Source organism: Oryzias latipes, chromosome 24, assembly GCF_002234675.1.
Source record: "Oryzias latipes chromosome 24, ASM223467v1".
Classification (NCBI taxonomy): Eukaryota; Metazoa; Chordata; class Actinopteri; order Beloniformes; family Adrianichthyidae; genus Oryzias; species Oryzias latipes.
Genome location: NC_019882.2, coordinates 22,496,023 through 22,520,787, shown reverse-complemented (window position 1 = coordinate 22,520,787; position 24,765 = coordinate 22,496,023). Strand labels below are relative to the sequence as shown.

General features: G+C 43.3%; 1 protein-coding gene across 5 annotated transcripts in view; it reads right to left on the bottom strand.

The window, feature by feature from the left end:
- The window catches only part of LOC101166026 (myelin transcription factor 1-like protein), a 56,716-nt gene that overhangs the window by 3,326 nt on the left and 28,625 nt on the right, over nucleotides 1-24,765 (bottom strand). For 2 of the 5 annotated variants that reach the window (XM_023952975.1, XM_023952974.1), the window contains 17 exons: nucleotides 21,713-22,322; nucleotides 19,714-20,123; nucleotides 18,847-18,981; nucleotides 17,420-17,510; nucleotides 13,730-13,837; nucleotides 11,708-11,928; nucleotides 10,639-10,895; nucleotides 7,914-8,132; nucleotides 7,473-7,624; nucleotides 4,732-4,800; nucleotides 4,565-4,627; nucleotides 4,405-4,488; nucleotides 3,797-4,018; nucleotides 3,484-3,575; nucleotides 3,305-3,408; nucleotides 2,644-2,787; nucleotides 906-968 (listed from right to left, as the gene is read on the bottom strand). In XM_023952975.1, coding sequence (XP_023808743.1) covers nucleotides 906-968; nucleotides 2,644-2,787; nucleotides 3,305-3,408; nucleotides 3,484-3,575; nucleotides 3,797-4,018; nucleotides 4,405-4,488; nucleotides 4,565-4,627; nucleotides 4,732-4,800; nucleotides 7,473-7,624; nucleotides 7,914-8,132; nucleotides 10,639-10,895; nucleotides 11,708-11,928; nucleotides 13,730-13,837; nucleotides 17,420-17,510; nucleotides 18,847-18,981; nucleotides 19,714-20,123; nucleotides 21,713-22,322 — 3,044 coding nt within the window. The remainder of the gene's footprint in view (nucleotides 1-905; nucleotides 969-2,643; nucleotides 2,788-3,304; nucleotides 3,409-3,483; nucleotides 3,576-3,796; nucleotides 4,019-4,404; nucleotides 4,489-4,564; nucleotides 4,628-4,731; nucleotides 4,801-7,472; nucleotides 7,625-7,913; nucleotides 8,133-10,638; nucleotides 10,896-11,707; nucleotides 11,929-13,729; nucleotides 13,838-17,419; nucleotides 17,511-18,846; nucleotides 18,982-19,713; nucleotides 20,124-21,712; nucleotides 22,323-24,765) is intronic. The other 3 variants (XM_023952977.1, XM_023952976.1, XM_023952978.1) reach the window with 3 other exon arrangements.

Sequence of the window (24,765 nt, the reverse complement as noted above, 5' to 3'; positions counted from 1 at the left end):
CTCACTGCTGGAAGTTTGGATGAAGATGATCTGGATCCACTCTAGATCAGTGACTATGGCTATGAATCGTATCAGTAACCACAAATTATGACATGAATTCAGTCGTTGAAACAAATCATCACAATCAAAGTGTATTATTATCATTTGTGCTCTTTGAAATTTTCAAGCAGCAAAGATCATTTACATTTTTTATGAAAGACCAAACTTGCAGCAGCTAAACTCAGATTTGAAAAGTGTTTAGACTTTTAATGCATTATAATTTAAATTTAAAACGATTTGGGGGGGGGGGGGGGGGGGGGGGTTATGATTGCTTTCTATACATGTTTTGGGGCAGAGGACAGTAAGTTAGATTAAACAAAAATTCAGTCTTCTTGCCTTTAACATGTTCAACTTGTTTTCATCTTTTTCATTTATTTACACTCAAGGTAACTTATTTATGACCTCTTTTCCTTTCTAGACATTTTCCTGTTTGAGCCTTTCTAAAGCATGATGGTTCGCTCTATTGCATAATTATTAGAAATGACATTAAGGCCTACAGACAACATTTCTAAATGTTCACTGTCATCCTCTGAGGGACAAAGCATCACTAAATCACTTTATTGTCATTTGCATTGACACTCTGCAGACCCTGAAGATCCACAACAGTTGTGTGGGAAATACAAACCCTTACTTTGGTTTTGGGGCTATTTGAAGGCAAATAAAACCTTTGATTGACACTGGTGGTGCTTCATAATACTTTGCTCTTAGTTTTGACCTCCACTTGGAATCCCTTGAAAGGAGGTGAGACCCTGCAGGATCTGTGTGCAGCTGTGATGTGCAGAAGCCACAGTGAACGCAGGAGTTACAGGAGGGGATGACAGTGCAGAGAGAAGGGTCATTAGGTAAAGGATAAATGTGTCTCTTACTCTGGGAGGCATCTGCAAACAGCAGCTATGCTTTACTGGGGCCTCTTTCTGTGGCAGCGGTCTCTACAGGAGAGGAGAAGTCTATTATCGCGCTGGATACACAGCTTCACAGGTAACAGCGAGCGGGGAGAATCACACACAGTCTGCCTTCTCCTCCAGCTCTGTTCCCACTGCAGCCCAGAAGCCCACTTGCACCTTTTAATTAGATCTGATGGAGGAGCCTTTATGACACATGAAGATAATCTCAGACTCACTTCTGAAATAAAAGACACTGAAAGCTGGGAGGAGGCTACTTTAGCTCAGCACGTTGACATGACAACACATTTTGACAGCAGATGCACTGCGACAACACTGAATAACTATAATCCAACACACCTCCATCATCTGACAACACTGTTGCTGCAGTGCAAGCTTCTGCTTCCTGCCCGCAGGGAAAAGTTACACAGAAAGTTAAGGGGAAAGCTATTTGTCACATTGAACTGCAGCATCAAGATCCTCAGACCCTTTCTGGATGTTCTGCAGAAAACAAAAAGTCAATAAACACACTTTTGAAGGTGGGCTACGTGGCAGGTGTCCCTTCAATTTCCCCATAACACAGTGAAGTGTCACGTGCTCCTCTGGGTTTGCATCTCTGGTGTTGTCACACTGATAGAGGTGTATTTTCCTTAGCAGCTTTGCTCTCTTGTTCTCTCCTTTTTACGCTCTCTGTTTCCCTCCTCTGTGCTTTGCGGGGCAGACAGGCAGTGTATGTTTCTGCTCACGCTGCGTATGGTGAGAATATGCAGACAAACTCTGAAGAAAAGAGCTGCAGCAGTGTACTGTCAAAATGTTCCAGGCATTTGTTTTCCAACGTGCTTGTTTTTGTCATTTGCAGTGAGTTGAGCTCTCTCAGCCGCCATAGAACCTTGTGTGGTAACTGTTGTGATGTTGAATCAGAGATTCACATCAAACCTTTCTGGATCCAAGGTATGCAGTGTGAACAGAGCTCTGGGCGAGTTTTTACAAGGTTTCTCCTGCGTTAAAGAGAGCAGGATCCTTATGCTTTCTTGCACTGGCATGAAGTTATCAGCAAACTCAACCCTAATATAACTGACCCAAGTCTCCATCCCAAAAAATGTCAAAACAGCCATGAGCACGTCACCAAAGCGCGAGAGGGCAGTCTGTGAGGTGTTGGAAGCACAGAAGAAGCATGAGCCTCTGAGAAAGAGGAGGTGACAACAGAAAGAAGCAGATGAAGAGTGTTGTTGAAAAAACACCTCCCCCTTCAGCCAAAGGTACACACATCCAAAACAAAAATGAAAGATGACAGACTGACTGCACCACAACACTCTACCGCAAACACAGCCCCTTGAAAGGTGGTCAGAGATTCTCACACACAGAAACTCAGCAGTTTGAAACAGAAAAGTCTGTCAAGTGGAAAGAAAATGGGTTTTTTAATTCTAATCACTGCAGGAACATCAGTGCACTTTCAACCATTTCTTTCATTTTTTAACGTAAAGGAAAAAGCTGAAATGAATGAAAACAGTCTTCCTTTTGTTGGCACAAGCTAAAACACTGGGAAGTTATCTTCTTCAATCTCACCCAAACATTTTGTTAAGACAATCCTACAAGTATTTCCTTTTACTTTTCTGGGTCCTTTTTCCTGGAGGATGTAGAGTGAAGCTTTGATTATGGCAAATTGAGAAATGACATGATGTGAATTCCTGCCCCCCCTGGTGCTGCCGGACTGTGGGCTCACCATGTGCGGCAGCTGGATGTTGGCCAGGCTGTTGATGAGGGACTGGCTGAGGTTGGCGAGCTCATGCAGCAGCGAGTCGTTCTGCTGCTCCACAGCCTTGTTCTCCTCCTCCATGGACTTCAGGTTGGTCTCCATGGTGGTGATCTGCAAGACAACAAGGACTTTTCATATTTAGAACCTGGTGAAGGTGAAAGAAAAGCATGTTGTTAACAGACTGAACGTTTCCAAAAATGTTCCGACTTATGTCAGACATGAAACGAAGACTTTTCTCAGGGTTAAAGAAGCAACTCAATCTTAAGATCAGCAGGTTTGATGCTGGATTGGAAGATTCAACATTTCTTCCTCTCCACCTTTAAACTAAATCCTGGACAACCGCAGAAGTCACAATAGTGGCCGGTATGGAAAATGAGAAAAACGAACTCTTTGTGACTCTCTTTACTTTGTTTGAATTCAGATCCTTAACATGAAACAACCAGGAGGGGCACAGGAACTGAGGATGAAGGAAAATAATGAAAATGAAGAAATGAACTACAGTCTGGAATAGTTTGGTGTGAGCAGTTCCTGCAGACACGTCAGAGCTTCCAATCTGCAGATCTGTTCACTGGTCCGCCCACAGACATTCATGCTTCATGAATTCAGAGCTGGCCCTCCCTCTTCTTGCCTGTGTCCTCAGTTTGATCATGTCTGACTCCACTTGATTGTTGGACTCATTCAGATCTTTGATTTCTTCGTCAAGCTGTTTGATTTCCTCGTCGTTTTCAATGCCTGAAACAAACAGGACAAAGGTCGGTCACTGCCACCCTTCTGTTTCTGCAAGTCCAGTCCGGAACACAAAATGACCTTTGCTTGCTCTTTGCTTGATTGTCAGCATCTCCACGCCGCTCATCCTGGATTTCTTCATGGCTGAGGTGGCACGAGGACAGCCGGACAGACTGGAAGACAAAAGTTCCTTTTATTCCTCATCCTCTCGTTTCTACCCGAAACGTTTCATAAAGCAACTCCTCCAAATATTTAATACGTTTATTTCAGTTTTGATTTAGACTTAAACCTAATTCGGAAGTTTTTATGCACATTTAAATCAACTGAATGGCATTTTTCTTCTTCTCCTTGTTTCAGTCAAAAGAAGGAAAGGTGTTGAATCTGGACAGGTCACCTCCGGTGGGTCAGGAAGCTCCCGCTGACGTGTCCAGAGCCGTCGCAGCCTGGAGTTGGACATGTCATGCCATCTGTCTTCCCAGATTTCCACACAAACTGAGAGCCGTTAACGTAGCTGTCTTTCTGCCTCTTTGCAGCCAGGGGGCAGCCTGATGCACTGCGATGAGAGGCGTACTTTCCTGTCACATGACCCTGTCCATCACAGCCAGGAACCGGACACCTGAGCCAAGGGAGCGAAAGTGAGACCCTGAAAGACCTTACTGGCTTTGTCTAATCTCCAGTCAAATATTAAACTGGATCTAAAACACTGTGACAAATGCTTTGCAGAGAGAGAATGACAGAATTTTCACTTAAAAAGGTCATAAATCTGGAAGCATTTGAAACAACAATGTTCAGCATTTTTGGTCTCTTAATCCACTGTTTCCTAGAATGTAAGACGTTTGATTAGGACTAATATTTCTTTGGTATAACTGAAAGTTATTGTTGTTTCTCCACACAGATCTGGAGATGGTCTGATCCAGTGTTAACTGAGGTAGGGGGTTGCAGGTCAGCGCCTCCAACCCCACAGTAGAGCCTGAACACCGTCAGCAAGTGTGAACCTCTCACTTGATTGGCTCCTGCTCATCCTTGTCCTCTTTGCTTTGCAGGATTTTAATGCCGCTCTTTTTTGCCCGTGGACATCCGGACAGACTAAGACAAAGAGAGGTCAGGGTCAGACAAACATGGACTGGGTCTTCACTGAGGCTGCAGGTGAGGGTTTCTGCACCTCCTGTGAGAAGCGTAGTTTCCAGTGATGTGTCCTGAGCCATCGCAGCCCGGAGTTGGACACCTGAATCCCAGAGAAGGACAGAGGGAGAAGAGAAGTGTCTGAATCCTTTTAAACTGAATTCAGGATGGGTTTTGTTTTTCTCTGTGTGTTGGTTTCAGACTCACCGCAGCTCCTGGGAGTTGGTCGGCAACATGTTGCGGATATTTTTGTCGATCAACTGACAACTGGACAGGCTGCAAAAAGACACCAACCTTTAGCTCAGTGTGCAGACACTTTTCTGCATATTCATAAAACTGTTTCAGGTGTCCTCGTCTCTGGGACAGGATCCATGGTAATGAACTATGCCCAAATGAGCTCTGATCAGGATGGAAAAAAGCAAAAAAAAAAGTGCTGAGCCCCTCTGGTCCTCTGACTCTAATCTCTGAAGAAGCTCCTGCGGCTCCTCACTATCCCACTTTACCACTTTACTACTTTACCGTTTTACTACACCACCTGCCAGACCAGGAGGAATCAGAGGAAAGCAGCTCTGGATCAGACCGGACCAAGCAGACAATGAAAATGCTTCACAACAGTCATCATGTCTTTTTCTTCATGATCATGACATGACTGATCTAAGTTTGAAAACATAACAAAATATCAATCGAAACCTACTAATAACCAATAAACATAAAGTCATGACGTTTCTAAATGAGAGTTAATAAAGGAAAGATTACTGCAAATTCAGAGGTTTGTCCAGTAGACTTTTTCCCATAGTGACAGTTGAACATCCAGGGCATGATGTTCATGAAAAAAACTCCAGCCTATGTTTGTCATTTCTGCCCATAAGAGCAGGTTTATCCTCAGGATACCCTTCTTGACACAACACTGTCCTTTAGGGACCGGCGCAGAGGGGCTCAGACACGGGCCCCCTAGTGGCTACATAGTTGTGCAGTTGGTTTAGAAGGTTTGAGCTTTTGTTTCTGATTCTCTCAGTTACATTTTGTTAAGTTGGCCCCATTTTAATTTATGGTCATGCCATTTTTGTGTTGGGTGAAATAAAACCTCTAATTTGAACATCTTTTTTGTCCTGTGACTCAATCTCACCTGAGTGGACCCTGACAAAAGGTGTCAGAGTGATTTAAGCCCACCCTGAGCCCAGGTTTTTCCTCAATTTTTTTTTTGTTCTTTCCCCTTTTTCTAATTCTTCATCCTCTTGGATTTTGAGTTATGCAGCATAGTGGACGTCTCCTTCTCCATCTCTGTGTCTGTGGTGGGGGTCTGGTGCACGGGAGAGTGGTTGCTCCTGGATCTTTGTCTGACGGTGAGGCTCTTGGATGCCTGGATCGGCCGGGTTGCTGCGCTGTCTGCCCCTAGCCTTGGGGTGTGGGGTGGGGGGCCTCCTGCCTTTGCTGGAGCGTTCAGTGTGATCAAAGTTCACTCTAAGAGGCACACATTCATTCAACCCACCTGCTTATCCACCTTTGCACAAACACCAGCATGGGTATTGTTTTTTCTCTTTTTCCACACCCCTCCTCATGAATATCGGTAATGGGAATATTATGTGTACCTGTCTATGTGCAGAAATCATGGGAGATAAATCTTTAATCGTTGATGCATGATCATACTTCTAACCTGTAAATAGTTGTGTGCAGACTCTTTTTTTTGTTTGTTTTGTTGCTGTGTGAACTAAATTATGTAATTTAATTTACTTATGACACTTTTCTGTTTTAACTTTGTGATACCGACTACCCCCCACTCTAACCCCTTATCCCCCATCTCTGACATCCCACTCTGTTTCTTTCTCTACTCTTTTGCTTCTTTTTTCCGTCCGGTCCAACAAGGAATGCATACAAATGTAATTTTCATAAATAAATCTTAGCCTCAAATACAAAAGGGGTTTATACAAATATACACTCAGTCTGTCTGACGATCCATAAATCTCTATTGTAACAGTAAAATCTGTCCAATACAAGAGGCACTCAGCTCTGATCTGCTTGCACAGCTGTTGGACAGGACAAGTTAAAAAAAATAGAAAAGTGGACGGAATATGAGAGTCAAGGATGGCCTAATACCCCAGAAAATGACACAGGAGCAGTCAGATGAGGATCAGGAGGAAAATGGAGCTTCTGGAGGGTTGGACAGCTCTGAGGACACAGGTGGCAAGCCAAGTGTTGCAGACCTGGTCTCCATCTTTCCTTCTCACATGAGTCAGCAGGAAGCCAGAAATGCCAGGCAAATGGAAAAAAGTGATTCAGAGCACTCCAGCACCAGTTTCAACTTCTACGATTGGAAGTTCAGGCGTGTACCACCTCAACACCTGAACTGGTTTTACCAGAGCCTGAACTGTCTAACTGAGGACCTCTGGAGACTGCTGATACTTCTCATGTAATGTAATGTGGCTGATGATCCAACACGCCAACCATCAGGTCAGTCCCGTCTGTATGAGCCTCAACTAGAAAAATTCACAGACAATGGTGATGTGGAACATTTTCTAATCACATTTGAACAAATCGCACTAGCATAGCATAGAGAATGGGGTTTCCATCCCATCAAGGCCAGAGCTGCATATGTACAAATGGATACTGATGATGCTAAAACTGTGATTTCTGTCAAAGTTTGACATCAACCCAGAGAAATACAGACAAAAATGTCATTCTCTGGATATGAATATTGATGAAAGCCCAAGAGAGCTTCATGCCAGGCTCAAAGAGCTTTACTTGAAGTGGACCCAGCCAACAGGTAAAACTGCTAATGAAATTGGTGAACTGATCATTTTGCAGTAATACTTGAGGATGCTTTCGCCTGAGCTACAGGTGTGGATACGAGAACACAAACCTGAGTCTGCAGCGGAAGCTGCTGAGACAGCAGAGGTGTTTGTTGCTACAGAAGACAACCCTTTTTCTCATTACACTGATTTCCAGCTTACGTGATGAGCTCTTTCTTGCTCTCCTTGCAGGGGGAGTATTTGTGGTGTTTGGAGCTGGGCGTGGTCACCTCTGCCGGGTAACGCTGCTCCTCCAGCAGCTCCTGGAAGGGATCCAGCTCGTCACTCTGGAGCATAGAGGAGAAGCAAGCAGACTGCAGCGCATTACTGAAAATGAAAGGTTCACAAACCTTAACAGGAGATGCAATAACAACACAAAATCCTGCTGGAGCCGTGACTACAGAGACTTATAAACACATTGACCCTGCCCATATCATGACACCCACACCTCTGTTTGGCGCAAACTCATCTGTGCTCTATAGACTGAGGGGAGGGAATGGGGAGGTTAACCAAAGAGGCTTAGTTAAGTCTTCACAGAATAATGACATCTACAGTCAGTTTTATGTCTTATTTACTTGGGAGGATAGAAACCCCACCCCTCACCTCCTTGTGCTCGTCCCCCAGCCGCTTCATTTTGGTGTAGTCCACCGGCAGGTCCCAGCAGTCGCTGTCGCTCAGCTGATAGCAGCGGCTGCTGAGCAGAGCGTGGCGCTGCGGCGACATTGGCTGCAGCGGCGTCAGCACTGTCCCGCTGCCCTCTGGACCACCAGGCTGACCCTCCAGGTCCAGCTCACTGCCATCATCCAGATCACCAACCGGACTCTGTTAGACAAGTTTAGCATTTAACAATCATACTGAAAGCAGTGGGGGTGCTTTATTGTTATTTATTTGACGTTTGCTCATAAAGTTTGAGTGACTGATCCTCCTGGCAGAAAACCAGGTTCGTGCTGCTTCTACTTCCTTAACCCCCCCTCCATCCAGATAAAACACTGTCTGGTTTCATGTTTGAAGCTTTGCCATGTTCAGACTTTTCTTTCACTGATCTCCCCAGCCTGCCTTCACCCAACAGTACATATAGGCTCCAGCAACCCTGTGACCCTGAGGAGGGTTCAGCGGGTTCTGAAGATAGATGGATGGATTATCTGTGGCGCAGGTTTGTTGAAAGCAAATGAGGATTCATGTTTTTCCAGAACCGGGGTGTCAAACTCAGTAGCTCAGGGGGCCAAAATCCCAAAAACGGTGAGGATAAACTTGTTGAACACACTAAAGCTAAACTTTAAAACGTTACTTATTTATACATAAATATGAATAAAAATAGACAGAAAATGTTATTCCAGAATAAATCAACTTAATCTTAAATATCATTTCTCTCCATAAAAATATGTCCTGGCAAAATTACACAAATTAAAAATAGGAAAATGCTTCTTAACAAAACAAACTACACCTGGAAATGTGAATTTGTGCTTTTTAGTAATGAACCTAATTCTGTTTTCTTTACTCGTGTGTCATTTGATCAGAGCTGAACGTCTGGCATCGTTTTGTGTCACACAGTTGGTTTGTGTTTGCTGTGAGGTTCTGTGTTGTGGAGATTCTCAGGATGGACTGCAGGTGATCATCAGTGAGACGACAGCTGTCTGCTGTTTAGTCAGTCTTCATCACTGAGAAGAGCTTCTCTCAGAAATGTGCATCCAAACATGCAGAAAGTTGGAGCCATATGTAGACGGAGCTGGGGCATTTCTGCAGGAATGGAGAGAATAAACTGTCCTGCAGTGTCGTACTTTAGCTCAAGTGTGTCAAAACTCTGCAGCTCCATCAGCTTTATCTGAATCTGCACAGGTGCAGTTTCCACATCAGCAGCAAACGGGTGGTGAAGCAACTCAGAATTCCTTCTCTGTGTGCTCAGCTTCTCAGCAAAGTGTGTATTTGATGTTTGTCTCATAGCGCCGTCTCAGATTCTATTCTTTCATTACAGCCACATTAGCTCCCCACAAATGAGACACAAGGGGTTTACCAGTGATGTCAGTAACATTTATTCTGCCTCCATTTCTCTGTTTTCAGAATCAACGTTTTCTCTCCAGAACCCTGAGGACTAGCGTTCACCAGGGCAGCTGAAGCGCTGCATTGTGGGATCTGCAGTTGATTCTTTAATCAACGCTACATTTCGCCGGGCCATTAATAACAATAATATGAAATGATCTGGTGGGCCGGATGTGGCCCGCGGGCCTCTACTTTGACACATGTGGTTTAGAAGAACCACAGCAGCTGACATCCAGATCAGAAAACTGACCCGGTTTGTCAGAGCAGCCGCTCAGCTGACCATCAACGGATCATCAGACTTCACAGTTTGATGCTATTTAAGTTGTGAGGGAAACACACTTTGGTGTGACTTTGGAGGGGATATCAAGCCTGAAACTAGCAAATTTTATGTGTTACATGCTGAACATGAAACACATGAAACACCCCTGAGGTTTCTTCCGGATCCCTTTTTTTTAGGAGTTTTTCCTTACCTCTAAGGAGGGTCTGAGGGCAGGGATGCCCAGTTTAGTTAAAGTTTAGTATTATCCTATTGAATTCTATGCATTTATGATCCTTTTTGATTGTATGTTTACCTGACAATTACCTGTACAAAGCCCATTGAGACAACTGTTGTTGTCAATTTGGGCTATATGAATAAAGCTGAATTGAATTGAACATGAAACAGGTAAGTGTGGCCACTTCTTTTGAAGGAACCACCCTATCCAACACCCTGAAACATTCATATAATCGATGCTGATCACCAAGAAAATCCCCAACCCCACCTAACCTGCAAGGCCAGTAATTATGAGATAGTCCTTTGACACATTTCACAGCTTAACTATTCAAACTTAAAAATATGACCATTTGATCAAATATTAATTCAATTTTAGTTTTGCAATAACCAGGCCTGAACATGAACAAAGCATCATGGAAATGCATCCTTGCACATCTTTGCTGTCCTGTTGGGACACGACCTCTGCTCCCTACACCTGCCAGTAGAAAGGAGGCGGGGCTTGCACTAAAAAGAGTGGGGAGTGCTGCTTTCATGGGTGGAAGAGTTATGTTAGACCAGAGCTTCAAACATCTCAAAGTGTCTCTGGGGGAGACACTTAACCCTGACGGGGTGACACCTGATGGGTAAGCGGCAGGCCGCCACCAAATAGGTGTTTGAATGTGTGTAAATGAATGACTGAGCAGCGGTGTAAAAGTGTTTTGAACAGCAATAGGTAGACAATGACCATACAAGAGCAGACCACTTACCCTGAAATGTTTTAATGTGTTTCTAAAAATACACCATTTCTAGCCCCCCCACCTGTGAAAGCAGGTCCTGAGGCTTCCCCCCCAAGGCATTTGGGAGCTCTCGACACCTGGTGGACAGGTTGAGGATGGCTGTAGCTGCCATGTGGGCCGCCTCCATGTCATGGGTGTAGTCAAAGCTGCTCTTGCTGCAGGTGCTGCTGGCACTACTGCCCCCTCCACCCCCTCCTCCCCCACAGCTCAGGCTGCTGCTGCTGGGGGCGTAGCTGCTGGTGGTGCTGCTGGCAGGGCTTGTCTTTCCGTAGCGCTTTGCTGCAAGAACAAACACACACATGCACGCCTAGCATGAGGTGGAGCCAGTCAGACAGTCTGCTGCACCACCAACATGCGGATGAGATCCACAGACAAATGCAAAGGTCAGGTCCACACTAAACTACTGTCTCTGTGCACAGCTGCTTCACTGAAAAGACTTAAAACATTGTTAAATGCTTATTGTCCAAGAAAATTTCTTTTTCATGCCAAATGTACTTCATTTTCAGATGTTATTATCTCTCTCAGTAAAAGGAAACCTGCAGAGTATCGTGTCTGAAAGATCATTTGACCAGACATCAGGTGGATGAACTTGGTGGGGGTCACCAAAAATAAAGTTTTTCATAGGAAGGTGGAAACTGCAGGGGGTGGGTGGAGGCTGAGCCTGTTCCTGTCAGCTTTGCAGCAGCATTTCTCCCATCCCTCACAGAAGCATTGAATATGAAGCATGCAGACAGGCGGAGAAGCTGCTGTGTGAAAGTTGTGTAGCAAGAAATCAGAAGTTTGGAAGTGCGTTGCTTCACAGCCCCCTCCATCTACACCCCACACAACCCACGTGAGTCCTCTGACAGCTGGCTCATTTTGCTCCACCTCAGACGTGAGGTCAGAACAAACTTCACAGTTCAACACAACAATCTATGCATTCTATGGGTTTAAACTTTTACTAATATTTACTTTACACATTTCCATGTGAAATGTTTTTTGACTACCAATCTTTCAAAAATACAGGACTACTCCAGAAACTAATACCAAATGTTTCCAAAGTCAAACTTTAGGATCCTTAAAGTGTGAAGTAGTGTGTCACGTGTACATACCGTCGTATCCCTTTGGGGAGGTGTCACGCCCGTGTTGGGACTTGGTTGTTGAGCCTCTCTTGCCGTAGCTTCCCTGCTGGCAGTCGTAGCCCCCGTAGTCGTAGCTGGTCTTGGAGTATTTCTCTAGCTCCTTCGTCAGGTTGGACCGTGGTGTGCTGGTGGGAACGTTGTTCTTGTAGCCATATTGAGGAATCTCCAGCTGCTTAACGAAACACATTGGCCTGGAAAAGTAACCAAAGGCAAAAGATGCTGGGATTATTTGTTTATAATTTATCAAAATCGATAAATTATACACATAAATTACACATCATGATTATTTTAAATAATCATGATTATTTGCTCAGCATCCTGATTTTGGCGTAAAGAACTATCAATCTTTTTCTAAACAAACTAGAAGGTGCAGGTCCTCTGCAGCATCTCTAACAGGAGAAGTCAGACTCTTCATCAGAGCAGTTTGGTCAGGGTTTGCTGATTGAGGTGTCAGAAGTTCAGAATTCCAGTTGGTTAATTATCAGTTTATTTTTCAAAGTTACTTGGAAAAACATCTTGATCCGTGTGTACTATTTATCTTGAGAGTCTTAAAACACACGTTATAAATAAAATATATGTTATTATTAAATAGAACAAAGGTGGAATTTTTGCTCATGAAAAAATAGATTTACATTGGAAACTAATTTTAAAGCTGTGTTTCACTGAATAAACTAGGAACGGCTTTTAAGAAAAATTGATTTAAGAATTTAATGAATTGACATCAGATCTTGTAAGAAAAGAGTGATTCAAAATAATGAATCCTTTTTAAAGGCCAGTCCTAGTAGTTGGTACCATTTAGCTTCACCTCTTGATGTGAATGATAAAACCTGGATGATGGGAAAGATACAGTCTCTATTATAAAGACCCACTCCAATAAAAATGTGATTTTGTTTTGCCGGTTTTTAAACGTGTTCCTGTAGCATTTGTCTCATGATGGAGGACATATAAAGAAAATTAAGCTTAAAGTTGTGTTTCTGAGTATTTCTTTCTTCAAATCATTGCGAATTAGGAGCAGAAGAAAAAAATGCTGTTTGTAAAATCTTCTAGTTGTTGCAAACTATAACCAGTAAACCACAGTCTTCCTGCTCCGCTCCATTCTGATCATCCACTGTCAGACAAACAGATCCATGAACGTCTTTGTTTTCCTGGTCTGAGCTGGAATCTGGATCAGAACTGTACAGTTACAGCACGAACGTTTTTTTAGGACTGTAAGCTTGCGGAAAATGAAGGCAGGCTTACTATGTCAACAGTCCCGCCCACAACTCAGAAGTAAATATGTCCAAGTATTGCGATACATATCATATCGTAGACTCTTGCCAATACACACCACTATTTAAAAGTAGATAGTAAGAAATGCTGCACTTTTATCCACCAAATAAGCTAACCTGGACAGTGTAACAACTGTCATTGTGAACATATGTTGTGCTATATATGTGTTTTCTTGTCAAATACGTTATTATTGCAATTTGCTGCGATGACCTGGCAAACCATCCAGGGTGAACCCGGGCTTAGCCCAACAGTAGCTTGGATAACTCCACTTTCACCCAAGAGCCTAACAGTAGCAACAACCTCATGACCCTAAAAGAATTCAGCAGGCTTAGAGGATGGATGGATGGATGGATGGATGGATGGATGGATGGATGGATGGATGGATGGATGGATGGATGGATGGATGGATGGATGGATAGATGGATGGATGGATGAATGGATGGATGGATGCATGGATGAATGGATGGATGGATGCATGGATGGATGCATGGATGATGGATGAATGGATGCATGGATGGATGGATGGATGATGGATGGATGGATGGAGCATTCCAACGAAAACGCATAAATGCCACATCTTTTCTGAGAATAAGCATGTATTCATCCCTCCATCTTTCCCATAGTGCTGTGTGCAGAGGACACACTTTAGTGAGAGGAGCTCCTCTGTGACTCTCTGGGCCTGTGTTGGTGGTATTTCATGTGGGCACACTGAGTGGACCATACCTGAGGACCCGATCTGATGTCTGGTTGGTCTTGCTGCTGTCAGCTGAGTGACTCTTTTCATGCACCTTTGCCATCTTCTCTGCAGCAGCAATGGGACAACCTGACAGACTGGCAATAACAGGACAGAGGAGGGCTTGGTTAGACTTGAACACAAACACACGGCTCAGGCCAATGAAACCTAACCTTAGAAAAAGTCAGAATGACTATTGTTCATACACACACTGTCTTTTCTGAGTTTTTCAGCTGGTCCCTTTAGTAGTTGCCACAACAACCTCTATCTCATCCTCCTGTCTGCATCCTCCTCACTCCCACCAACCAACCACCCTCATGTCCTCCTTCTCTACATCCATGAACCTCCTCTTTGGTCTTTTTCCTGCTAGCTCCAACCTCAGCATCCTTTTTCCAACATCATCACTGTTCCTCCTCTGAAAGTGTCCAATCATCTCCATCTGCTTCCCTGCATTTATCTCTAGAACATCTACCATGATCTGTTCCTCTGATGGATTCATTCCTGATCCATCCTGGTTTCTCCCAAAGAGAACCTCAACATCTTCATCTCTGCTACCTCCAGCTCTGCCTCCTGTCTCTGCATCAGAGAACAACATGGCTGCTCTCACCACAGTTTTCTACCCCTTTCCTTTCAATCTTGATGACATTCTTTGGTCACATCTCAAACCTTCCTTAACCTGTTCTCTCCTGTTTGCAGATGCTTCTTCATCTATTTTCTACACCTTCTGTTGTTTTGGACTGTTGACTAAGAACTTAGTCATTCACCTTCTCCACCTCTGCTTCCTGTAACATCACTGTTCCTCTTCAGTTCCTCTCATTCACACACAGATTCTCCGTCTTACTGCAGCTGACCTTCATTCCTCTCTCTTTCATAGCAAACCTCCACCTCTCTAGATGATCCTCCACCTGCTTCCTGCTCTCACTACAGATCACTATGTCATCTGCAAACATCATGATCTACAGAGATTCCTGTCTAACCTCATCTGTCAGTCTGTCCATCAGCACAGCAAACAAGAAGGAGCTCAAAGCTGATCCTTGGTGGAGTCCCACCTCCACCTTAACCTGCTCTGTCCCACCTGCAGAACATCTCACCACTGTGGTCCAGCTCTCATCCATGTCCTGAACAAACATTCTTCTCTGTCACTCCAGACTTCCTCATCCACAGCTCCTCTCTCTGGATTCTGCCAGACTTTCTCTAGATCAGGGCTGGCTAACCCTGGTCATCAAAAGCCAAAACCCAGTCTGTTTTTCAGCTCTCCTTGGACTGCTTGATGCTGAAAACCTTAACCAGGTGGGTTCTGTCAATCAGGATGTGAAATTACTTGAGTCACCTAATCAGCAGCAAGCTGCTTAGGGGGAACTGGGAAACAGGTAAGATTTAGACTCTTGAGGACCAGGGTCGGCCAGCCCTACTCTAGATCTACAAAGACAGATGTTCTGACTTTCTGACCTTCTAACAGTCATCCAACTGAAAGGAAAAACAAAGCCTGACAACCATCTTTCACTGACAGGTTTTTATTAGAAAGCTTTCAAAACTATTTTTTCTTTCACTGACTACTTTTTTTTCTGAAAGGAAAAGCTGGAACCAGCAAAACTCATCTCACTGACACAATTATTTTGAAATAAAATACTGAAACTGAAAGTCATTCCTCACTCAAGCAGTTTTCCTGAAATGAAAAGTGGAAAATTATCCCTGACAGACACAACTTTTCTGAAAGAAAAGTTTCTTTGCTGAAGGAAAATGTCTCATCCACCAGCACACGTTCCTGCCCTTCCTGTTGTTTCCCTAATTGGTTGCTGCATAGTTAGATCTGCTTGTCCTTTGAACTCCACAGTCAACCCAAGGGAGACGCAGTGTGTGAATGTACTGAATCCTGCTGCTGTGAAGATGTTTCTATGGAGACTAGCAGATAGAAAGGCTGTGAACTGCTAGCAAACATGAGCTACACTGCTAGCTGGTATTTTGCTTGTTCATTATCCCAAAGGATCTGTGCTGTATAACACACCTTAAGTGTTTGTCTGAGTTTGTGTGGGTGTGAGTTTGGGTGTGTCTATGTTTGTATGCATGTAATTGTACGTGCAAACATGTATGCGTGTGCATTTTCATGATGTACATTTCATCTCTGCCCGTTCAAAAAAGTGAATCTTTCCTCCCAACTGTAGATGGCGATGACAGAGACTCATTTTTTGGCGTTAGAAGAATCTCATTGAAAACTGATCTCATTGTGTGACGTAAACCTTTCTGTCTTTCTGTCGACGTCAAGGAAGTTTGAACATTTTGGTCAGGGAACCAGACTATTAGCATCAGGGTCAAGAAAATGGAAAATGGAAAAACATTTGTTGACATGTTTGTTGATTATTTATCAATTATCTAAGAAGCGGTTCATAGTTAGTGGAAATGCACAAGCTCCAGAGTTTGAATCTTCATTTATATCTGCCCAAAAAAACTATGGATCTCTTTCCTTTTTGTCCTTTGCTAGTGCCGGTAGGATAAGTGTTGTGGATCTCAGTCGGACAGCTGCTGTCTGTTGATGTGGCATTAACATATCCTGCTATCACCATGCTGTGACGACTCTGCTGCTTCAGATCCTTCTGCTGTGATCACAGAGCTCTGTGTGCAGAGATGAGGACGCCCTTGTCGCCTCTGCAAAGCTTTTAGAAGCTGAATATTTGTGTTTGCAGCTCTTACATCTCTGCAGCTCTACCAGGATCCCCACAGCTTCAGACCAAAGCTTGACTTTCAGTTAAAATGCTGAAGAGTCATACAGCATCTACCACTCTAACATCTGCTCAGCTGGTTGAAACAATGCAGTTGTTGGACAGGGAACGCCCCCCCCCCCCCCCCCCCCCCTGCTGTGAGTGGGGGTGTCAGAGATGAGCTCACCTCTTTTGCTCTACATTTGTTTAGGCATTTTAAAAACTAAAAAAAAAGACTTTTTTCAGCTGTGTTTAAATATTTTTCTCTACTTTCAAGGAATTAAAAAGAAAACGCAAGATTAATCTCACAGCCTTTAAAACACTAAACTATTTTTTGGGACAGTCTGGAAACCTTTACTGCTAAAATGTAAATGCATAGTAAAACTTTTGTCTCTTCATCATGTGAAAGATTTACATCAAACTCTCTTATTCTTTTTTATGCGATTTGAGATTCACCTTTGTGGCAAAAATGTCAATTCAAATCTTATTTTTAACCTAACAGTATAAAGACACATTCTGTAATGTTAATTTTGAAAAAAAGTTTCATATTTTAGATTTTTATGCAAAACATTTAACCAGCGTCCTGACAGTTTTCCTGATCCCTGATATACTTTCAGACTACTTTTATTTTATCAACTGTAACATTCTTTGTGCAAATCTTCAAAGCTTTGAAGGACAACAAGTGTCCATCTTTCTTTAGGCCATTTGACTGTTTGAGTGCATTTATGTCACAAAGTGCTGAAACAAACATCAATCTGAGGAGCGTCTGGGGGGTTAGAATCCTCGCCCACAACCGTGCGCCCATCTTTTTGGCTTTAACACTGGGATGTGGCCGGGTGCCTGTTTCAGGTCTGTTTGAGTGCAGGAGAATCTGGAGCTGTTTGGTTCTCCTCAAACAGACAGACTTTCAGAGCTGGAGGAAAAAACCTGCTCACCCACTCCTCCTGCAGCTTACAGCACCCCAGGTGAAGGCCACACACTCACCTGCGGTGCGAATTCCTGTTGCTATTGACATGACCCCGTCCAGAGCAGCCGGGAGTAGGGCACTTTAAAACATTTTCATACATGGCAAGGACTTGGACAGACAGAAAAGGTGAGAGAGACAGTGAGGGTTAAGAGCAGACAGGAGAGTCATGGGAGTTCAGCTCGGCGGTTAGGCATGCACGGTTACATCTGCACCTCTGACAGCAGCTCACACTGCTCACGAGCACCAACACAGCATGCTTGGGGGGGGACAATGCGGCAGATTTTCTTTCCCTGGTAAAAATGTTTTCCTCCGACATTTCTTCAGGGTCTCTCATGCACGTTTGTGAGGTTTGCAGGCTGGAGCAGCCCAATGAGGAATCATGCCGTTCATGCTAGCCACTCAGCAGTGGGGAATCAGGGCTGTGAGGTTTAGAGTGAAGAGGAGCAGGAAAGGAGGAGGCTGAAAAAAAGCAGCTCTTTCCTAACGCTACAGTGAAGTTAATCAAGCATGGACACAGATGCTCATTCGCACCTCGGGTTCTGAAGGTTCTAAGGCTTCTGGCAGCAAGAAAAAAGCATTTGATATTTGCAAAGTTTGGCATTTTACTAAACTGATGTGTCTGCACATGCTGCCAAACGCTGCTTATCTTCTGGAAAAATACCTTTTAAGACTTTCAACAATGACAAACGGCAAATAGAGTCATGCAGGACTGATGTGTCATGGTGGACTGTCCAACAAACTCCAGCATTCGCAAAGGCTGAGAGTCATTTAACAAGTCATTTCAGCAACAATCTCCTGTTCAGGAAACAAACACTAGAAGGTTCAGCCTGCAGTCATCACTGTGGGGGGGTGCACAACCTGATCACACAATCCCAAAGATATTTCCTGTAACCCTTGTGCTATCCTAGGCACTTTACCATTGGGAGTGGGGTCATCTAGACCCACTAGACAGTGCTCTGAACCTTTTTTCTTCAATGATTTGTGATCTTCACTGGTGTCCATGGATTACATGAAATCTTTCCACCTTTATCCACCTTTGTCATGGTAGGGAGAACACGTCAATGGAAGGGGGGGTCATCTGGACCCCATAGGATAGCACAAAGGTTAAGTGCAATTTAAAGCCCTCTAAAAGTGTCTGTCAGTTACCAAAATGAGCTTTCTGATGAGATGATTTCAGATTTCACAGTGTCTGTTCAGCAGCAGGTTTTCCAAGAACAAATATCCTCTATATTTACATGTGATGGGTGTTTTTGGGATCATGTGAAGATGAGTCATCTCCTCTCCCACCCTCCATGCTATCCCACTATCTAAGTTGAACTGGCACGACAGAGGCTGTCAACAACCAGGACTGTTCAGTCTTTCGGCTCAAATGACTTGCTAGATTCTCTGCAGTTTTTTGTTGTGTGTATGTTTTCGTGCAGTGTAACCTCGAGCTTGGACCTACTCTCAGGTGGGACCCTGTCTTTGTGGGGGCACCCAGAAAGGCTGCGGTGATGAGGGTACAGGCCCGTCACGTGACCGGTACCATCACAGCCAGGCGTCGGACACTTGCTCTCCTTTTTTTCTCCTCTGGAAGAATCTGGAAAGAGGAAAAGACGGGTTAACAGACAGACAGTCATATTCATTTTTATCAAGGACTTCTTCACAGCATGATATTCTTTACATTCCATTAAGGATAATATCACTCTAACTTCAAAAGAACACTGATGCATGTATCAAAAAAGTTTCAACTGGAGGGAGATTTTAAGCGAGAAGCTCAGACAAGTGTGGTGTCGTCCTGATGGCTTTGCTGCCGGATGATGACACCATTCTCTACGTCTGTGAGTTGGAACAAGACCACACAAGACCAGAACCCAACAGTAGAAAACAACCCCCCCACTCCGAGGTGGTGTCAGAAACCACCTTAGAGAACCATTTCTAGAAAGGTTTGTGGTTTATTGAATGGTTTAAAAGAGCATCTTTGTTTGGAAGAAATGTTACTTTTAATAACATTCATTCAAATGCAATATTCTAAACAGACACTGAAAAATTCTAAGCGTTCATTGTTTTGAACAAAGTCTGTTTGCTTCTGCCTTTATATCCCAGAATTCATGATGCTATCGTTGCATCAACAGTCTTTTCATACTCCAATGCGTTGGATATCCTCTAACTGTACAACATGAATCCTATGAGTTTCTCCTAGAACTCCTAGCTGGCTTGAAAAAGTTTCCAAAGTATCAGCCATTGTTAGGAAAGTATCCAGCCTTCCTGTTCTCTGAGCTGGGATCAATACTGACACAGAGAGGGTCAGTGTGTGGGCTTTCCATCCTACCTTTAGGGTAGTATGCTCGCTTCAGTCCATCTTGCTGCATCCTGGACTTGCGCTCCTCGGCGGAGCTGCTCAGCCTGGGGCTGTGCTCACCGTGGCTCCGGTGGTAATGCTGATCCCGGCGGGGCATTGAGTGTTCTGAGGCCATACGGTCCCTCATGACCTTTGCCCTTTCTGATTCCAGAGCAATGGCCTTCTCCAGCAAGGACAAGTTTCCCTTGGCCATGTCAAAGGTCTCGTCTGAGTGGTCGGAGGCTATGGATGTGGTGTCCTCATCCCCGTCTTGGCTGGTTGGGTAACCTCTGGAGGCGGGGCTCAGCTGTTCTTCAAGCTTCATTAAGTTCACCATGTCTGAATAACGACGATCCAGAAGTCTGGGCTCCTCCAGTGCATTTTGATGGCTGCTGTCATACCTAATAAAGGGGAAAAGGAAAATTTAAAAACGAGAAATAAAAAGTTTTTTTTTATTACTAAAAAAATTCATTTTTGCAGTTCATTCACAGCTCAGTCTTTGGATCAAGCACAAGGAACGATCTTCTCTGATTGTCTGCAGTGCATCTCTCTTTCTGGACTGATTATCAGGGACAAATACCCACAGCCTGTCCCGGCTACTGTTGGGCGAAGGCGGGGTAAACCCTGGACAGGTCGCCAGTCTGTCGCAAGGCGGAGGAAATATTTAAAGACAAAAAATGAAATCACTAAAAATTACAAAAGGCAAATGTTGTTTCTTGAATCACTATATTAGTTAAGGAAGAAGAAGGCAATTTTAACAGATGGCAAGAATATGCAGATCTCTTACATTCATTGATTAATAAAAGGATTGTATTGTTTTTATGAGACTTGCAGTTTGTTGGCTGGTACTCGTGCAATGAAAATAAAGTTAAATCTAATCTTTATATTGTTTTATATTATTTAAAATGCAAAAGTTAGATCTACAAAAGTCCATCCATCCATCTTCCAAACCTGCTTGTTCTCTTTCAGTGTCAAGGGGCTGCTGGAGCCTATCCTAGCTACTGTTGGGCAAAGGCGGGTTACGCCCTGCTGTCAGTCCGTCATATATGAAGCATGTTTTTGGACTGTGGGGGACAGCTGGAGTGCCTGGAGAAAACTATTCACAAAATACTAATTTTTAAATACTAAATCTGAATGTTTAACTATTTGACGCATAATTGGAACAAGATAAAAATGAAAAAATAAAATCTAAAAAAAAAGAAGATAATATTCTCCTATTTCAAAATATTATCAATTATTAAAATATTGTGTATTTTTCTACTTAAATGCACACTTGTACTGTGACATGCACTGTAAGCCACTTTTATGTGTAACACTACACCTTTCTGTAATACACACATTAGCATACACTGTAACACAGTAACACAGCAAAAAATCATCAAATCCTTATAGACAAGGCAATAATTTAAAGGTTTTGTGGATTTTTTGCAAAGCTCAGACAGCTGCAGTTTTCAGATCTACTCTTGGTGATACTGTCATTATAGGGAGAACGTCTGCTGACACTTCTGAGAGGGAACCAACCTGAAACTAGCATCACAGCAAACCTGTTAATATCTAACTGAGTTGAACTCTTAAAAGCTTTAAAAGGACAAACTGCACGTTTTGGAGCTGGAGTTCATGGTATGTAAATGTTTTTACAGTGTTTGTCTCTTTCTGTCTGTTTTTACATCTGTTGGCTAAGTAACCTGTAGTTTGTATTGGCTCCTCCCTCTTGGCCTGGACTTTCTAGAAAAACTGCTTCTAAATCTCAATAAAAACTTTCTGGTAAAAACAATGAATTAAGTCATAGCGTCAGGAAGAAATGTCCAACATGAAAAGATGATAATCTGATCATTGTGAATGTGTGTGAATCAGTCACACAAAAACCAAAGTATAAAGTACTGCCAGGCAATGGTCTATGGCTGAGAGCTTTTCTTTTTTGCTTTCAAGTCAAATTTTCTTAAAAGTCAGTTGCAGTCGGAGTTAATGAAGAAATGAGAAGACTGGTAACCTGTTCAGGTGATGCACACCCTGTTGATCTGCTGGGTTGATGGATTGGTTTTGGAGGGAGTGGAGGATGGGCCGATCGGAAGGCTGGGTCTCACTCAGTTTCCGGGCCAGATCAAAGCACTGGTTCCTCAGACACTCTAGACTATTCAGACACACCTCCTCTCCGCTGTCCTGAGCCTTGACCCTCATGCAAGGTGCTCCATTTGCATGTTTCCCATCATTCATCATGGCAGCATGTGGGTACTCATCTTCAGGTAGGATGGCGCCATGACCCTGAGCCAAAAGCTTCAGGGAATCCACGGTTTCCCGGACCACATCACTGTCCAGGTCCACACTCAGCTCACCCTTTCTGTCCCCCTGTTCACTAGCATCATCTTCGTCGTCCTCCCCAGCGCTGTTAGATGAGTTGCTGTTCATCTCTGACTCGGTCATGGCCTGGTAGGCTGCATCTGCTGCAATCTTGCCAAGGTTGAGCAGAGACTTGGCGACCAGCTCGTCATAGTTCTCATAGTCCTCTCCAGTGCTGTTTCCAGGACCGCAGCTGTTGTTGTTGTTGTCCTTCTCAACTGGACCAAGCTTTGATTGTCCGTTGGGTTTGAACTGTTTCACTGCTGACAGGAAGACAGAGAAAAAGAATCTGAAGCTGTATTTTGCTTCTGCATCTCTAGTTAGCAATGTTTCATCCAGAAATGTTTCATCCAGAAATGTTTCATCCAGAAATGTTTCATCCAGAAATGTTTCATCCAGAAATGTTTCATCCAGAAATGTTTCATCCAGAAATGTTTCATCCAGAAATGTTTCATCCAGCACGCTTCACCATGAAAACATAAATCTTGTGAAATGGGTGCAAAAGAAAATGTGGATACAGTCTGCAGCATAAACACACAGTAGATTCAAAAGCTCTGCTGAGGAAGATGATAAAAGTCTTGGTTTTCAATAATTATGCTGTCAGCAAACAGTTTTATCTTGTGTTCTCTTCAATTTAATAGCTGCTTGTCTTATGATTAGCAGCATGTTTATTTACAAAAACATGCAGCCCAGAATCATACATCCAAAATGTTTCACCACCCTCTGCACTGACTTTCAGGACAAGACTTCTTTTTTTCCTTTCAGCTTTTCCCTTCAGGGGTCACCACAGCCAATCATCTTCCTCCATCTAACCCTGTCTTCTGCATCCTCTCCTCTAACATCAGCTACCTTCATGTTCTCCTTCACTGCATCCAGAAACCTCCTCTGGTCTTCCTCTAGACCTCTAGACCTTCTACCAATAGATTCACTGTCTCGCCCCTGGTCATGTCTGAACTGTCTCAGTCTGGCCTCTCTGACTTTATCTCAGTCCCAAAGAGAACCTCAGCATCTTCATCTAACTCCAGCTCTTCTTCCTTTCTTTTTTTCCTCAGTGCCACGGTGTAAAGGCCTAACAACATGAGGGACTTTCCAGACAAAGACAGCAGAGGAAAACAGGGAAACTGAAAATGAAGGCTTTTCAGGTGCTCTAAATCAGAAGCAAAATATGTCCTCAGGAAGATAATCTGCGACAGAGCACATGTAATATGTCCACAGTACTATATAATAAGCAATAGCAGAAATGTTCTGCACTGAATCCAGCAAAGATAGCATTTGCAATTAGGCGTAGCACTGCAGTTGTCAATGTGGGATAGGAACCCCAGGCAGGACATTGGGCATCTACACCACAGCCCAGAGACCAGCAGCAGCATGTGGACCTCAGGAGATGGTTGAAGCTTCCAGTGCAGATAGCAATGACGTTTCTGACCAGACCTGTTCCTATTATCGGACTGAAAAAATAAAGTAATGCTTCTGGGACTTACAGTCCCCTGAAAAGAGTGGATGAATGAGGCCAAACACCTACAGATAAATTATTATAGCCAAATTATATTTTATTTATTTTACTTTTTATTTGTTCCTTTCACGAAGAGTACCGCATTACATTAAGATATTCAGTACACTACACACATCTTCATGACTGGAAATGAGCAGTGAGAAAAATATCATTCTTAATTTATTTCTGCCTCTATAACACATCTTAAAGACAAGGACAAAAAAAGAGACAATCATAGATTATCTTTACCGCCTTCCACCACACACTAACTACACATTACATATACATGTTCCTCAAGATCTTTCTATACAAACATAGAAAGTCAGTGGGCTGGAGGCTTGCTGTGCTAGCCAGCTGCTCGGTGGACGGCACTGAGTGCCCATAGCCAATGTGGGCAAACACAGGTGGGGCCACCATGGAAACGGTGCACAAACCCACCTGGGGCCAACTTGGCCTTGCTGGCTGGGATCTAATGGTTGGATATTTGTAGATGTCTATCAGAGTTTGAGCCAAGTCAAACTTGTTTCTATCGTTGTGATTTGGGTGAGCCATCATCCTTTTTTATCTTTTTACTGTCAAATATTATCATGATAACATTGGTGTAGAATCCATTTTTTTCTAATCTATACATGTAAATTCTATACTTTAAAAATTTTGTTTCTGAACATCAACTAGACTCTGTCATTCAGAAGAAATTAATAATGTGCTTTAAGCTCATTCATCCTAACAATCCACTCTGACAATAAATTAAACCTTTCACCATCATTTTGTTCAGTTATGTGAAAAGTTAAATATCTAAACAGAAATATTTATGTTGGATTGTTTGTTTTGATGAAGTTTTCTGTAACCTTTAACCCCTGGTAAATATCAGCAGAACTGTTTGCTACTTCTTGGAATGTAGAACTTTGTGATTATTTGTCTGTGAACAAAAAGGCTGCATGGTGGTGTAGTGGTTAGCTCTGTCACCTCACACTGCAGAGTCCCAGCAGGGCCCTTGAGTGAAGTTTAAGTCATGCAATTTACTTATAACACTCTTATATTTTTACTTTGTATTATCATTTCCCCCATTCTAACCCCTTACCCCCCCCATCTCTTACATGCCACTCTCTCTTTTACTTCTTTTCTTCCGTCCAACAAGGAATACATATAAACATAATTTTCATAAATAAAGCTTAGCCTCAAACACAAAAGGGGTTTATACAAGTATACACTCA